This window comes from Herpailurus yagouaroundi, unplaced genomic scaffold, assembly GCF_014898765.1.
Source record: "Herpailurus yagouaroundi ecotype Mexico unplaced genomic scaffold, PumYag 160, whole genome shotgun sequence".
NCBI lineage: Eukaryota > Metazoa > Chordata > Mammalia > Carnivora > Felidae > Herpailurus > Herpailurus yagouaroundi.
Genome location: NW_024412401.1, coordinates 45,869,680 through 45,886,317, shown reverse-complemented (window position 1 = coordinate 45,886,317; position 16,638 = coordinate 45,869,680). Strand labels below are relative to the sequence as shown.

General features: G+C 40.9%; 1 protein-coding gene across 5 annotated transcripts in view; it reads right to left on the bottom strand.

The window, feature by feature from the left end:
• RABGAP1 (RAB GTPase activating protein 1) overlaps nucleotides 1–16,638 on the bottom strand; it is a 170,456-nt gene that overhangs the window by 16,828 nt on the left and 136,990 nt on the right. For 4 of the 5 annotated variants that reach the window (XR_005792690.1, XM_040482239.1, XM_040482241.1 and 1 more), the window contains 5 exons: nucleotides 15,263–15,388; nucleotides 14,518–14,661; nucleotides 12,279–12,320; nucleotides 11,900–12,028; nucleotides 261–353 (listed from right to left, as the gene is read on the bottom strand). Coding sequence is in view for 4 of the 5 variants with exons in the window: in XM_040482239.1 (XP_040338173.1) it covers nucleotides 261–353; nucleotides 11,900–12,028; nucleotides 12,279–12,320; nucleotides 14,518–14,661; nucleotides 15,263–15,388 (534 nt within the window). In the remaining variant the exon portion in view is untranslated. Of the gene's footprint in view, nucleotides 1–260; nucleotides 354–8,168; nucleotides 8,228–11,899; nucleotides 12,029–12,278; nucleotides 12,321–14,517; nucleotides 14,662–15,262; nucleotides 15,389–16,638 lie in introns of those variants that run through there. The other variant, XM_040482243.1, reaches the window with a different exon arrangement.

The following is a 16,638-nucleotide window of genomic DNA, read 5'->3' as shown; positions in this document are numbered from 1 at the left end:
CCTAACTGGTTCCAGCGACTCTGTCAAGCAGTTACCTCAGATTAACTGTGACAGAAGTCCACTGAACTGTGACAACCCAGGCAGCTGGCTTAAAGCACAACAGATCTTACTTTCCAATTTGCAAATTCAAACTGAAACTTGAACCCAGAAACAGTGGAACTGAATTTTAAAAAGAACTCAACAAAGCTAGTTACAGGCACAATCATATGCAAGGGAAGCCTGAAAGGTCTTCACATCGCCCGGGCCATAAGCAAACCAACCTCAAATCGCTCGATCGGGTCTTCTTGTTGGGCCTGCTGTTCCCTCATGGTGTGATATTCTTTTTCATATTTTTTCAACTTCTTTTGACTAATCTGTAGGATAAACCACAGCACAAATTAAAAAGTATCAGAAGTGGTGAGTGTCTCAGGGCCTGCACTGAAGACCAAGACCTCTGCTGACCTGAGCATCTCCGGTCACTCCGGGAGTGGTGTTTCCTATTTGCGGAGGGGAATCATTGAGGTGGTTGGACACAGATCGAGCTCAGGACACAGATTTCTTCATCACTAGGGTCTAGGGTTCTGCTCGGGATAATGGCTTCCTAAAATTTTTACTAACAGTGTTAGAATGAATACCCTATGATGACCCTTCCTACCTGAGTTCTGGGTCCTGTTGTTCCTAATCGTCACTTTCTTCCTCCACCATTTTATTTCACACATACCAGCACTACCGAAAGGTGCTTTCAATCTGTGACCTCAGGACACCTCTACAAGATATGGTGTTATCATCCTCATTTTATAGGCAAGTTAATGGATGTATAAGGAGATTACATAACTTGACCAAAGTCACTCAGTTAGGGACTGACAGGTAGGGGACTTGAGCCCAGTCAGCTAAACTCGATGCAAAGTCCAAGCTGAACTCACCTTACTATCCTCCCATCTATCACTTTTCCTCTCTACTAGCTCCTTCTGAGCTGTTTCAAATAGACACAATTCCCTCTGCCCTTAAAAACACCATTCTGCCGACCACTCTGCTTAGCTGCTCTTTTACCCCATCAAACTACTGTCCTCTTTCTCTCACACTTACCAGCCACTGCAAACCACAGGTGTATGTATACATTTCGCTTCCATTGCTTCATGGCCTCTCTTTAATCTCTCTAAATCAAGCTTTTGTTCTGACTACTCTATAGAAAGTACTCTCTTGAAGGTCACTAGTGGTTTCTTTATCACTCCATCCAGTGGGTCATAATTCTCCCCAATTCGACTACAAAGTTCCAGCCTGTTTCACTCTTTAACATCACCAACAGACTCTTCTTCCCTCCAGGCAATCTTTTTTCTCTTTATTCTCTTGGCTCTCGTTCTACCTAAACAGCTCCCCTCCCCTCTTATAGGCTGGTCCTTTTTTTTTTTTTTTTCTTCAACCTGAACGTAACCAAGGGCATCCTTTCAAGATGCAACTCTTACACTTCTGTTTGACTCCTTCCTCTAAACCACTAACCCTTTGGTATTTTTTAAATTACACTTTGAAAGACTATGAAATACAAGACATAGAGAAGTGCTAAAATAAATACGTGCAATTTAAGCACTGATCATAAAGCAAATGCTCATTCCTTTCCGAAGCTTCAATAATCAGCACAGCGCTGCTGGCTCACAAATCAGGACTTTTAGCCCCCAGTTCCAGGAATTAGGGATCTCAGAGGTAGGCTCCTCTTACTTCCTTATTTTCTAGACAAAGAAATGGAGACCTAGAAAGGGGGTGGGGCAGCCTCAGTGTGCAGCATCTCCAAATCCTGTTCCATGATTTCCTTTCCATCTTACTTGAGCTGCCCTGGTGTTTCCTCCCACGGACTCTATGGATACTGCCCCCGTCGGATGTTTACAGGTCTGCCTCAATCAGAGCTTATTCCTAGAGTCTGGCTCTTACTACAGGAAGGCAGCCAGGAACATAACACAATGCCCTGGCTGCAGTCTATAGAAAGATGCCCATTAAACACTTGGGGTGAGACCACAAGCTGGAGAGTGACAGATCTTCTGCAGTTTAAGGCCAATGCTGGGGTAAATGTTTTGTGTACATAAGTGATTCACAAAGAAAGCACCTCAATAAAACATCTGTGTGATCAGTAAATTTATAGACAATCTTAACAGATCAATAGTGAGGAAAAGAAAAGAAACGAGGCTTGTGGGCAGCAAACACTTCCTCCCGTGTTCTTCGCTGTCAGTCTGGCTAAATGACAGGGAGGACAGTGGATATAAAGCTCCACCTAGTGCTTTATTAAAAAAAAAAAAAATCTGACATAAATCCTATAAAACATTCTCACATATCTTCAGGATTCTTCAACTTTTCATTCTCATTCTGGGGTAAGGAAGGGCTAACATGTTTCCCCCATAAACATACATTATAACAGGCTAATTACAAAACCGTTTCTTGTACATTTCCTTACCCCTTATGATAAATGTCTCATTCTCAGAGCGGAAGGGTTAATTCTGCCTCAGCACTGTAACAGCAGTTACCATACACAGAGTTCCTGATAGATGTCAAAACCTTTAACACATGCTATCTCATTTGCTTCTGACATTTTCATGACAGGATCCAGGCATTTCTTTATGTACTTCCCACATTTTGCAAGTTTTCTGCCTTGAGCATGATTTATTTTTATAATTAAATAAACAAAATAAATGCTGCTGAAAAATAATTCTCATAATTATTCTGGGCTTCTCTAACATAGAGCTCTCGCTTGTTTCTCTCGATGACGGTCCCCACCTATGCTTCTCAGTCAGTCCTCAGGGATCACCCCTCAGGACTGGACACAAACAGAGCTCCACCATCTTCCTCGCTGGTCCAGAGTTCTGACTTCATCAGTTCTGCTTTGCTCCCAGATTTCTCCTCCTCACTTGTTCTTGGTCTCCATCCCCCACTTCACCACGTTGCCCCTCACCCCCCACCCCCACCACAAACAAAAGATAAATAAAACCAACACTGCTTCTAAAGGGTTCACAGCCAATCCTGACTTTTGGAGCATGGGCAGCTGTACACCAGAGCCAACCAGTTCAGGCTATGTCTTAGGAATGGACCCCATGAAAAGGCAGATGTCTGATACCTGAATGGGGAACCAACAGGTACCAGCAGCAAAATCAGCAATTCCAGCCTCCTTATTTAGGCTGCACCAACAAGAGATCAGCACCTCTTAGCCTGTCTGTCCCATTATCAGTGCCTTCTCCAGGTCAGAACTGTCTCACTCATCACTGTCCCTTGTCCAGGCACAAAGAGAATGCCCAGAAATGCCTGCTAAGTTAATGAGAAAGGACCTCCTCTTTTTTGCATCAACCTTTCTTCTGAATGAAAATAGCAACTGAAGTGAGCACACGGTGCAGGTCTGGTCCCCCTGCCTGGACGGCCCCACATCTGGTTCACTCCTATCCACCTTTCAGACCAGAGCTCTAACGTCACTTCTTGAGTGCCCTTCCCTGGCACCTTCTTCCCCTATCAGGCCAGGTCTTTGTTATTATATATTCTCATAACATCAAGTCAATTCCTACATGGTACCTGTCCAAGTTCACAATTATTTATTTATGTGCTTATTTGATTGTCTGTCTTCCCAATGGGAAACAAGCCACATCTCTTTTGCTTACCCTGTATCTCTGGTACCTAGCTCAATGCCTGGAACATAAGTGGGACTCAATAATCAGATGCTGAACAAATCAAAGCCAATGGCTTTCCTTTTAACCTAATAAGGATGCAGCAGGACATTTATTTATCCAACAATTGAGCACTGCCATGTGCAGTGTTCCTTGTGAGGCGTTAGTGATACAAAGATGCATATAGGACACAATATGCATGCTCCACAAGAGCAGGGACTCCCAAGTACTGTAAAATTCCTAATGCCTTGGTACACAGCAAGCATGAAAATAATCAATAGAGACATAGTCCTCACTCTTAAAGTCTAAGGTTCATTTTATTTGTCTCTTACTTATACCAGTAACATCTAATTGAATTGAGGAAGCAGGGAAGCTATGGAATCAGCCCCAGAGCTCTGAATCATACCTACTATTAGTGGACTCCTATCAGAAGGCTATGGAAACCACAGCATCACACACAGGTATTTTTGCCCTTAAAGAAGCTTAATTTTGAAATTTTTTCTGTTTAAAATGTACTTTCGGGGTGGGGGGAAACTAATAATTTCCTGTGATAAGACTACGTTTATAATTTAGATAAAACCAATTTTATATCTCGCTGCAAGTTGTACATTGTTTCTTAACACTGTTAGAGACAATACTACTTCAAAAGTCTCCTGAAAGCCATGGATCCCATAAAAAAACACAGAAGCCAACTCTGCCCTCACCCTACACCAGCAATAAAGCATTCTGCATACCATTTCAGAAGATCCCTGTGCTCCCTGAGCCACCCACAGTCCCAGGTTAAGAAACCCTGAGTCAGACAGAAGGTGGAGACTTAGATCATGCCAGTTTGATAACCTGATAGAAGTATGTATTTAATCCCAAACACCTCTTCCTGGGTCACTTGTCATTTATCTATCACAGGAAATGGATGATGCTCTCTTAAAACATGTGCTATCTGTCCCAGGAGAGCTGGTACCTGATCTGGTAGAGAAAGTGGAGAGTGGCCGTGAACATGGGTGGGAGGGAGGTGGGGCAGTTTGCCACTGAGAACTTGGGCTTTGTAGGTGGACAGACCCAGACTTGAGCCATGGCTATGCCACTGGCTTACTCTGTCAAGGAGGGTGAGTTGCCTTATCTCAGCCTCAGGCTCCTCATCTGAGAAAATTCCAGTAGTCCTTACGGGACTACTGTTAACCGGATTGCATGATATTAAGCATATCAAGAGTTCAGGAGAGCGCCCAACACATGAGGTCTTCTTAATAAAAAGGGCAGCCATTACATATTATTATTAGTATCTACATTAATGGGGCGCCTAGGTGGCTCCTTTAAGTGTCCCAACTCTTCCAGCTCAGGTCATGATCTCATTATTCGTGAGATCGAGTCCCACGTCAGGCTCTGTGCTGAGAGCTTGGAGCCTGCTTGGAATTCTCTCTCCTGCTCTGCCCCTCTCCTATTCATTCATTCATTCTCTCTCTCTCTCTCTCTCTCTCTCTCTCTCAAATAAATAAATAAACTTAAAAAAAAATCTACATTCTTATCTTGAATCAGAGACAGAGTTACCCTCTGAACATGTGTTGCAAGCAACAAGCTATTTAAACAACATCCATTTAACACATAAGAACAGGAAATAGGCTGTGGATAGGAAACAGGAGCTGATTTCCAAGTTTGGCTTAAGAAACTGCTGCAAAGGTCAGAATCCCCACTGGGCTGGAGTCACAAGTGCAGGAGAGATGGGAGGTTGAATATTAGTAGGTCTACATGGCAGGGTGAAGTATGTTGTGTGAGGGAGTGGGTGGGTATGAAGAGGTCTGGTATATTGAGGAGATCTTGACCCCAAAGTCCTCAATGCTAAACAAAGAAATCTGATACAAGTCCATCTTCCTTTTTTAGAATGCTTGGGGCAGGGTCTTCGCTTTATTTAGTTACTGATTTAAAAACCTGAGATTTACACAGGACTTTCATGATAACAAGATACCTCTACAGCTACTATTTTATTTAATTCCCAAAACAACTGTCTGAGATAGGTATAGTAGGAATTATCACCTCATTTCACTGATGAGGAATCAGGACCTAGTTAGGGAAAGTGACTCATCTAGAGCCAAGGGCCCAGCCTATTAGGTGGCAACAGCAGCACAGGAACACAAATCTGGAGTGACTCTTGTTTCTCATCCATCTCTGTAGCATGTTCAACACTGAGAACATAAGAAAATCTATAAATGCGTGTTGACGTGAACTGGCTTAAGGAAAGCAGACGCCTGGGCAGAGGAGGTCAAAACAGGGCAGGTCAAATGAGCACTGGTGGTGGTGGTGGTGATGATGATGATGATGATGGTGGGGGTGGTGGTGGTGGTGATGACGATAGTCATCAGAAGAGCAGCAGCTACTTTAAAGGCATCATCTGATTTCCCTCTCTACAACCCTGTCACGTTAAACTACCTTGGGTCACACAGCAGAGGCAGAGCCAGGATGAGAGCCAAGGTCTGTGGGACTCCCAAGCCCGCACTTATAACCACTTGAAACAAATCAACATTCTATTTAATTTCTGAGCCTTCTTATTTAATTTGTTCAAAGAGTTCAGGCTCAAACTCCCTCAAAGATCACTAAATAGAATTAGGCATTCTGGTTCCACCAACAGAGTATTTTTCTAAAATGCAAGAAACAAATTAGTAGCAGAGAACCCAAACAAAGAAAACAACCAAGGGAGACCAGCTTATTAAAATAAAATAAGAAGGTAGTGGGCAGTGCTACCCTTGTGATAACCAGCAAAATTTATAGTTCACTGCAGAGAAAAAGAGCACTCGTAAGTTTCCTCATGAAATCCAATACAAAAGGTAGGAAACAAACACAGAAGTAAAACTATAGTCTGGTCTAGTCATAAGGAAAACTGAACTTGGCTATACTTAGCTACAACTTTGCTAAACTGACAGAGACTCAGCTTACCCACCATTACATGACAAACATCAGCAAAAATGGACCAATACAAGTAGCTCTCGTCCCATTCATTCACCCCCTCGTTTACACCACGGCACAATGATGGTAAGGATTGACTTTAGAGTCTGAAATTCCTGGGATCTGACCCCACCTCTATCACTTACTAACTTTATACCCTTTGGGAATTTTCTTCAGTTCTCTAAGCTTCAGTATATGTGCCTGTAAAATGACCTCATATGATCACTGTAAGGATGAAGTCACTGTGTAGACACTATGCAAAATTCTGTGAATAGAGTAAGAGACAAGACTGATGAAGCCACTGCAATCATAGGGCCTAAGATCCTAACACACACTAACTACACAAATGATCTGAGCAGAGAATGAATTTCAAACTAATTCTGCTATTAAGGTCTTAAATAAAAATATCCCCAAGAACAAATACACCCAAATGCCAAAGAGTATTCTGTTTCTCCAAAGAGCAAATGGTTAGGATTACATTAATTTCGAGATACTGCTATTTGGTTTCTGTAGTGTCTTTTTCTACAGGTAGTCTGAAGTCTTGTACATTCACTTTAAGTCTGAAATAACAAATCCCCATGAAGCAATCAATGGCTCAGAATTCCATCTCACCTTAGGCAGGATTCTACAGTGAAAGGGTCAAATCTTCATTCAGGTTTAATCTAAGAAACTCACCAGCTATCTCTTTTATGGCTCCTACTTCTTCCAAACTAGCCTTACGTATCTGACTTATTCTCAAACATCTCTGTGTAGACATAAAAAACAAACAAACAAAAAAAAACCAGTTGCTCTCACATACTTCTTGAATTAAAAAAATGCAAGGCCTACAAATTCATTTTTTTCCCAATTTTCTCCCTCTAAACACGATGCATAGTACAGTTATGAGTATGAAAGTGTTGTGGAGCTCCTAAGGACCATTCATGATCTCCTGGAACAATCTATTTAAAGTGAAAATCCTGGGGCACCCAGCTGGCTCACTTGGTATAGCATGTGACTCAATCTGGGGGTTGTGGTTTTAAGTACCACACTGGATGCAGAAGATTACTTAAAAATCTTTTTTTTTTTTTTTTTTTTTTAGTAAATCAAAGTCCTTTTAGATCTTTTATCAGAAGTAGAAACAGGGGCACCTCGGTGGCTCAGTCGGTTAAGTCAGGATCTCTTGATTTCGGCTTACGTCAGGATCTCACGGTTCCGGAGACTGAGCCCCAGGCTGGGCTCTGCGTTGACAGCATGGAGCCTGCTTGGGATTCTCTCCCCCTCTCTCTTTGTCCCTCCCTTCTGCTCACGTGCATGCATGCGCATGCGTGCTCTCAAGTAAATAAACTTAAAAAAAAAAAAAGTAGGAACAATCTATCTCAAGACAATGACCCATAAAAGGGGAGCAACTCAATGGACAAATAACGAGTTCTGATGTATGCTATTAAATTTTAGACTAAGAGCAGAGATCTAAAACTTAAAAAAAAATAAATTATATCAGTTCCATAATAAATTCAGGGGAAAGAGAGAGGAGGGGAGAAGTAAAAGGACTGAAAAGAGAGAAAAGGAGAAAGAGGTAAGTAAAGACAGACAAAGAGAAAGATGTATAGAAAAAAGGAAGACACACAGGCAGAGAGGAATACAGACCTTTTTGAGCAACACACCCATCTGGTGGCCATTTCAGATATTGCCACACCAAACTTAATTCCTGCTGCAATTCTGCAATGAGAAGAGGCAATGCAATGGAGTGGGAAGCTTTGGGAATGTGGAGTCAGAAGGCCTGAGTTCCACTAGGGCTCTTGTCACTGCCCAGCAAGTACCAGTTGGCCAAGACTTCTATAAGCCTCAGTTTCCACTTGGAAACCGACTTGGCCTGCATACCTCACAGGGAACTGTGAGGGAGAAATGAGATACCTATAAAAACTATACAAATACCAGAAATTACAACATCAAAACTGTTAAAACACAACAACAACAAAAGTAGGTAACTGTTTTCTCAACTGGCATGTGAGGCAAAGCATTCCTAATTCCCACCTTAATCAGAAGCCACGGTTTTTAAGAAATTAAAAAATAATGGAATGGGATTTCAGTAAGTTACAAAGTCAATGCTCCCTTTCTAAATTCTAGACCAAAAAGTTAAAAAGCTAGTTTCCAAGCCATTCACAAAGCAGGGATCCCCTCTTCCATGTCTAGAGAGGGACGTCAAAGCCACAGATGATCAGATGCACTTTCTTGCTGACGGAGGCACCCCCACCTTGTGCAGTCCACATAACGCAGCGCTCATGACTGAGCTTACAGTGATTTTCCTCATTTTTGAGCTGGCAAATTATCACAGTGACTGAGGTCTTTTGCCAATAATTGGCTCAACTGTTGCCTATATTTCCCTTAATAATTTTGGCATTAAGTATTAACCTACTAGAGTACAACTGATCATTGCTAACTACACTGTATCCCACCTTTTAGCAGAAAAATTTCATTCTCGTGTCCTGGTCAATATGTAGGCTTTTCCACACTGTGGGTCAATTTCAAGAAAGATTACGATCTTTCTCACCGGAGACTATGTGCAAGTAGGGGGCATTATCCAAAGTGTACCCCCGCCATGCAGAGTTCTCCAGGACCAGAAGGAATTATGTGTCTAGGCACAAAATTTGTGTGCTGTGCAGCACTGTCTATCTTAACTCCTTGAAAGCATAAGCCAAAAAAAAAAAAAGAAGAAAAAAAAAAAGGAAAAAAGACATTAGACACCTCGAATCTGGCCTATGGAAATAAAAGATTCATATATTATTAAAGTGTTTCAAGGTACTGAAAACCAAAAGATAAAACCTTCAGCTGGACATTATTTTAAGCCTTGCCCAAAGCCATATTAACTCTCTAACTCTTCTTTACAAAACACCACTTGGTATAAATTCAGCAGCACATTCATTTGTTCACTCATTCAACTAATTTTTTTATGCCAAATCCTGTTCTTATGCTGGGGATTTGGCAGTAAATAAGATAAAGTCCCCTCTGCTGAAGGTTTAGTTCGGGGTGGGGGGGAGGAGAGCATCAAATAAAGATCTAAAATAACGTTAAGTAACAATGAATGATATGAGGAAAATAAGACAGGATAAAGAGATCAGGGTGTAAAGGGTTGAGGGAGCAGCTACTTTAGACACTGTAATTAGAGAAGGCCTCTCTGATGGTATGATATTTGAGCTTAAGACTCACTGAGGTGATGGTGACGCCATGTGGACATTGAGAAGAACATGATGGGTGGAGAGACAAGCCAGTGCACAAGACTGAGGAGTGAACATGCTTAGCATGCTTGCTGTTTGAGAACAGCAAGGAAGCCAGGTTGTGTAAAGTGGAAAATGTGAGGGGGGAAAGTAGGAGGTGCAATCAGAGAGATGGCCAGAGGTCAAACAGTGCAGTGCCCTGTGCACCAGGGCAAAACCTCTTGAGTTTTATTCTAAGAAACCATTAGAGTTTCAAGCAAGGGACAGATGGGATAAAAACCCACCTCCCCAAAAAAGAAACCAAGAAAAAAAAATTGTGGAAACAGGGAGACATGGAGTCTACTGGAACATTCCAGAAAAGAAGTGAAGGTGATGGTTATACTAGGGTGTTACAAAGAAGGGGAGAAAAGTGATCAGATTCAGGGTGTATTATGCCAGCAGGGCTGGGATGGACCAAGATGTGGTGAGAGAAAGAGGCGCTCAGAATAAGCAGGGGTTTTGGCCTGAGGAACCACGTTCCAGAAACTTGAGATGGGACACGAAGAAAGGAGGTTTTGGAGGGGAGGAAATCATCAGCAAATAAGAGGCAGCTTCCTCTCGTGTGAACCAGGCTGAGGTGGAAAGAGGAACTCAGGGCTCACTTGGTTTTGTGCCCTGTGCACAAACCCATCATCCATGAAAATGTTACTGAAAAGTGTTCATTTGATAACTGCTTGAAAAGCCAGAGGAGAATAACCATAGGAAGAGCCATCAATTCTTAAGCCCTTACTAATTATCAGGCACCATCGTAAGCACTGTATACATATTGTAGTTACAATCCTCACATACGAAAGCACTTAACCACAGTCCCTGGCACATGGGAAAATACCATCAAATGTTATCCGTAGTACTTGTGAAGTATGTAACACTTTAAGATGAATAATAACTTTAATAGTTATTTCATTATCTAGAGGTTCTATTTCTTTTTCAAATCCTCAATTCATTTTATATTAGGATATCCACTGTTCCTCAGGATAATAGGTAGGTAGTTTTTATATTTCCTCCTTTCACAAAGAGGTTAGCCATTCCAAGGTCTTAACTTATGCAAAGACTCCAGATTCAGTTGCCTCCCAAACACCCAAAATCATATTATATGTCTTCCTGAGCATTAAAATCAACAAGGTTCCACATTCCCCTGTTTTAGCACTTCACACACACTAGCTTTGAGATACTGTGATTCAGGTACTTGGGATTTCTTTTTTTTTTTCTTTCAAGTTCATCCAGGTATTTAAAAATTTCCTGGGTTATATTTTATTTGCTACCTCCAAGTGTTTAAAGCATGGTAGCTCGAGTCAGCTTAGTCTGACATATAACCAGAACTGGAAGTCTACTGTTATTTTACATATCAGGAAATTGTGCCTTAAACAGATAAAATAACTTCAAATTCAGATCTGATTTCAAGTCTATGCTCCGGTCAGCAGACAATGGAATTTCTCCTACTCATATTACATTAACACAAAGAGATGCTGCCTTTAAAAAAAAAAAAAAAAATTTATACAAATCAGGGGTCCCTGGGTGGCTCAGTCAGTTAAGCGTCCAACTTTGGCTCAGGTCATGATCTCACAGTCTGTGAGTTCGAGCCCCGCATCAGGCTCTGTGCTGACAGCTCAGAGCCTGGAGCCAGCTTCAGATTCTGTGTCTCCCTCTCTCTGCCCCTCCCCAGCTCAGGCTCTTTCTCTCAAAAATGAAAAAAATATATATATAAATTTTTTAAAAACTATACAAATCATAAATGCCACTGAAAGTGATGAAAAGGAGTGAGTTCCCTTCATTAATTGTTAGTTTCATTTCAGGGAATTACTGACCATAACAACAAATATTGAAAGTTAAAGGACAACACAGAAATCACAAAACCAGAGTCCTGCCACCACCTAGTGGCAGGACTCTTTGTGTTTTACTGTATCTTCTAAATAAGGATAATAATTCCATTCCTAGAGTTCAAAGTTTGGGAGAGGCAATGAGATTTGATGCACAGGATAGACTATGTAAGAGAATATTTGGAAACAAATACAAAGAAAACATTATTATTACTACTACTACTAATGTATTGTAAATGTTCATAGTTTGATCAGGAATGGTGAGACAGTAACTGAACAGTCTAAATTGATGCAAATGTTATTTTACCTTCATGCTGCAAGCTAATTCCATTAGCTTTTTCGCATTTTCTTCTGAGCGATATCTCTTCGGAAGCTGGACCCTGAAGAACTTCAAGGCACCTTCAAAATCTGTCAGCAGCAAGTCGTCCTTGGAAGTCTTGACGAAAGAAAGAAAACACAACCATGGACAGAAAGAGGTCTTGGCTATGAAGATGCACAAGAAGCACTGTATAACACGAGCACCTTTACAATCCCCAGAAGATACTTCTTAGCTGTTGCCCGAGCCACTTGCCCATTAGCTGCTGTCAGGGTCAGGGCTACAGCACAGATGCTTAGAATGAGATCGAGACCAAGATCCTGCAAGTGCTGGACAGGGGATGTAACTCAATTTACAAATAAATGTGTACCTTTAATAATCCAAGGGCGACATTAAAAATAACACTTATTCCCTGGAAGAGAAAACACAAAAAGAATATTTTCAGTGTTCATATCTGGACTATTCAGCTGTCTGTCCCCAGAATGCCCCACAGTTTAAGATAAAGTACAAAAACTTAATTAAGTAAAGAAATGGAATAACTTGAAAATATCTTGGAAAATAATAATTACAGGTCTGCTACTAAAAAACATCTTAAAACAGACCCCAGTCTCCCAATCTTCTAAGAACTTTTTTTTTTTTTTTTTATGTTTATTCACTTTTGAGAGAAGAGAGAGACAGAGCGTGAGCAGGGGAGAGGGAGGACACAGAATCCAAAGCAGGTTCCAGGCTCTGAGCGCTCAGCCCAGAGCCCGATGTGGGGCTTGAACCCACGAACTGTGAGATCAGGACCTGAGCCCAAGTGAGACGGTCAACTGACTGAGCCATCCAGGCGCCCCAAGAGAAGAAATCTTTAGCCCTATTCTCACATTCAACAAGAATACTTTTCCAAAGTATTCTATGCTTCCCAACCAAAACATAAGAGTCATAAAATTGTGATCTCTCAGCAAATAACTGCAGGTGGCCTTTTCCCTTATTGTGTGCTGCCCTGCTCCAAATACAGCAGTCATTCTGTGTGTGAGCCCTCTACCCCAGAACATAATCTGCTCAGGGCTCCCTCCAACCTGCCTCTCCCTCAGCTACCACTTTGGGAGTGCCGGGAACAAAGAAAAGATAAGAGGAGGCACTAAGACCTGCTAAATTCTTTAAGTTTCTGGACCTCAGTTTCCATAACTAATGTTCTCCCAAGGGTTTTCTAAGCTAATTAGCTGAAAAGTTTATTTAAATTACTTGGCATGCCAGGAGGCCCTTAGTAACTACTTAAAACAAATGGTTGTTTATAATACTGAAAAACTATAAAACTTAAAGGGTTGATTGAGACTAGGAATTGGTTACATAAATTATGGTATACCCAACGAATGAGATATTTGGTAGCAGGTAAGAATAATGGCATATTTGGTAATAGTGTATCTTACAGTGTTTCAAGCTGGGTAGAAGGCAGAAATTCTTCAAGGGATTTTTGTATGCCTTGAATATGGCATAATTAAAAAGGAAGGTGCAGATGTGTGTCTATAAATGTTCAAATACATGAAATGAAAAGAGGTTACCAATAGCATATATAGCATAATATTTTAAAATATATACCTACAGAACCATAATATACATTATTACATAATACTCCATATGAAAAAGTTATTCCATATAGAAATAACACATGTAAATCAATAAATGCACACAAAAAGCTGAAAGAATAGACACCAAAATGTTAAAAGAGTTACTCTCTGGAGAGTGGGATTAGAAGTATTTTTAGAACTTTTTGCTTGTTTTCTAGTTTCTGTAATAAACATATATTATTGGGGTGCCTGGGTGGCTCAGTTGGTAAAGCATCTGACTCTTGATTTAGGCTCAGGTTATGATCTCATGGTTGTTAAGATTAAGCCCCTCGTCAGGCTCTGTGCTGACAGCATGGAGCCTGCTTGGGATTTTTATTTGTCCCTCCCCAGCTTGCACACGTGCTCTCTCTCGCTCTCTCAAAATAAACAAACAGACATATATTATTTTGGAAATTAGTTATTCTTTTCTTAATCACCCTGCCAAACCATGCTTGGCAAAGACTATTACTTACTCTAATATCTTTTTTGTTTTAGTAACAGACCCTCCAAGTTTTAGCAAATTCCTACCCAGTTTTTAAAAACTCTCCTTTGCAGCTAGATGTGGTCAGGTACCTAAGTTCCTGCCAATAAGAGAGAAATGAAAATTCAGGTGGAACATCTAGGAAGTCTCTTTTAAAGGGGGACACACCCTCCTCTGTCCCCTGACCCTCCCTGTCCCCTGACAGGTTACTGTCAACCTTCTGGTTTCTTTTATGTGAATGAAGAGAACTAAACCTCTACCTTAGTCACTGTGACTTTGAGTTTCTTCAATAAATGCAGCCAAACCTAATACTAATACAAATGTCTAGTAGTGGTTTTCGTTTTTCTTTTCTTTTTTTTTTTAAGCTGACAGCACCTTTAACAAAACGTGATCACTCGCTTTAACCCAAGGAAGCATTACTTAAATCTGGATTTTTGAGCATTAAAATAAAATAACTAAGAACAAATTCTGTTTTGATGGAGCCGACATGGGAGAGCACTGTAAACAAAAGCTGAAGTGTTCTGGCCTCTGATACCTACCTCACATAAAAGCAGGTCGATGATATGGAAGACCATGTAGAGAGGGAATTTTGCAGTGAAAAGTGTAAGAAACCACTGGGAGGCATACATGTGTGCTTCAAGGCTTATATCCAGGAAGTGGTTGTACAGGTCAGGGATGTATTCCTGAAATAGCAAACTAATTAGTTTGGGGCACATATGCAGCTGTTCAACTCCCACTCATAAATCTGCCAGGAATAGGCCAAAAAAGTCACATATTTGTGTTTTCCTACAAACCTCCAAAGTGCTCAAAAGAACACTTATCATCAAGTATTAAACAGGCACTTGGCTCTCTTTTCTGGTCCACAAACTAGCTCTCAAGAGGAATCCCCAAGACGGTGACAAATATTTGGAATGAAAGTTTTTCTTTCCAAGTTATGAAATGTTTGGGAAAGTTTGTTTCACTTTTATTATGCTATTCCTAACCAGTCAGCTTCAGAGCCTTGGCGGGTATTTCTTGATTTAGTTTGCTATGTTAAAGGCCCCCACAAAGTCATCTGATCTTTTGGGTGTTTATGAGATTGAAAAACCAGCTCACACCCATTCAGGTTCACACCTTATTAATCTTGGCATTGTCATCACATAGTGAGAAATGAAAAATATAAAACCAGTCCTTAATGTTGGATGGCTAAGGCAACCACCACTGCTCCCTGGCACCAATTCATGGATCCAGCTCTCCCCAGTCCCGTACTCTTAATGGCGAATGCAAGCTGGTTTCTCTTTTTACCTGCATGAGTCGCTCCAACTGGTAAAATTTGCAATGCAAATCTTCAAAGTTTTGCTTGAAAAGTTCCCTGAGACCATAGTCAAACATGATCTTGACCAGAACACTGAATGCCTGTTCTTCAGGCATCTGTAACAGACAGGGAATGGGGTGGGGGTGGAGGTGGGGATCACAAAACATATACAGAAGTTTTCTCAGTATGTTTAATTCATCCTTCCAGCCCTATCCAAATACTATGACATTTAGTGATATGTAGTAACTCAGGTAGTTGTGTTTTACTACATTCATTCACTCAATAAAGAAATATTAATGATGCCTATTCTGTGTCAGATACTGTTCCTATCCTCCAGAAGTTTCCCATACAATCAGTGTACAGTAAGTATAATATGAATTAGGTAGAAAGATCAGTGGGGATCCAAGAACAAGAAGGCCCGAGTCTGCCTGAGGGAGTGGAGTATAGGCTTTGCAGGACCGGATCTGAACTGAGCAGCAACAAGCCGACACACAGTGTAGGTTTCATCTTCTCAAATCATGACGCCTTCATTAAATCATTTTGCCTCCTTAGCTGCTATTTCTTTCTACTGAAAGTGTTTTTCTTCCTCATTGGCCAATTATAGCAGAATCTTAAATATCCTAAGGTTTATTGTAATGCACAAAGTACTAAAGTAATGGTCATGGCAATATATAAAATATTACAAAACCCCTCACCATTCAATTCTATTTATAGATGTTACCCCTGTTTATAATAATACCTACATCTTTCATAGCTTGGTGGAAAAACATTTCCCTGAGAACCTGGCAAAATGTCTAGCTTTCAAAACAGAAAAAAAAGCACTGGAAACGTTATTTAAGGCTTGGTGTGATGTAGCAAGCCTTCAAAATGTCAAGAAGGTGGGCGGGCTTCTGTGGAACAAGGGGATGGAAGTGGGCTGAACACAGAAATCAGACTAAAGCAGAACTACAGAACAAATTGGATTCAGTAATAAATGAGAAAAGTATAGCAATTTATTATTGGAAAAGGTAGGGGCATTTGGGGCAAAGGAGCAGATCTCAGAGGTCTCTATCATGGAAGGCAATTTCAAAATTTTGTCCACATGCTGAGGGACACTTGGTCTGCCCCAGAGTGGCATTTCTGATGTCAGACAGCACATCTGCTTTTCCTCTGAAACAAGCATTTATCTTAACACAATGGCAAGCAGTACAGAGTTCAAACCAAGACACTGGCGATTTGTCTGGGAAACCCATTTTAAAGAGACTGTGATACTTAAATGGGGGCAAATGTTCTTGGACTGAAGTTGAGAACAGAGACAAACCATACAGGCCTGAGAGACTTTGAGATATCAAGTCTTATTAAAACAACAGAACAGGTGTGTCCAGGT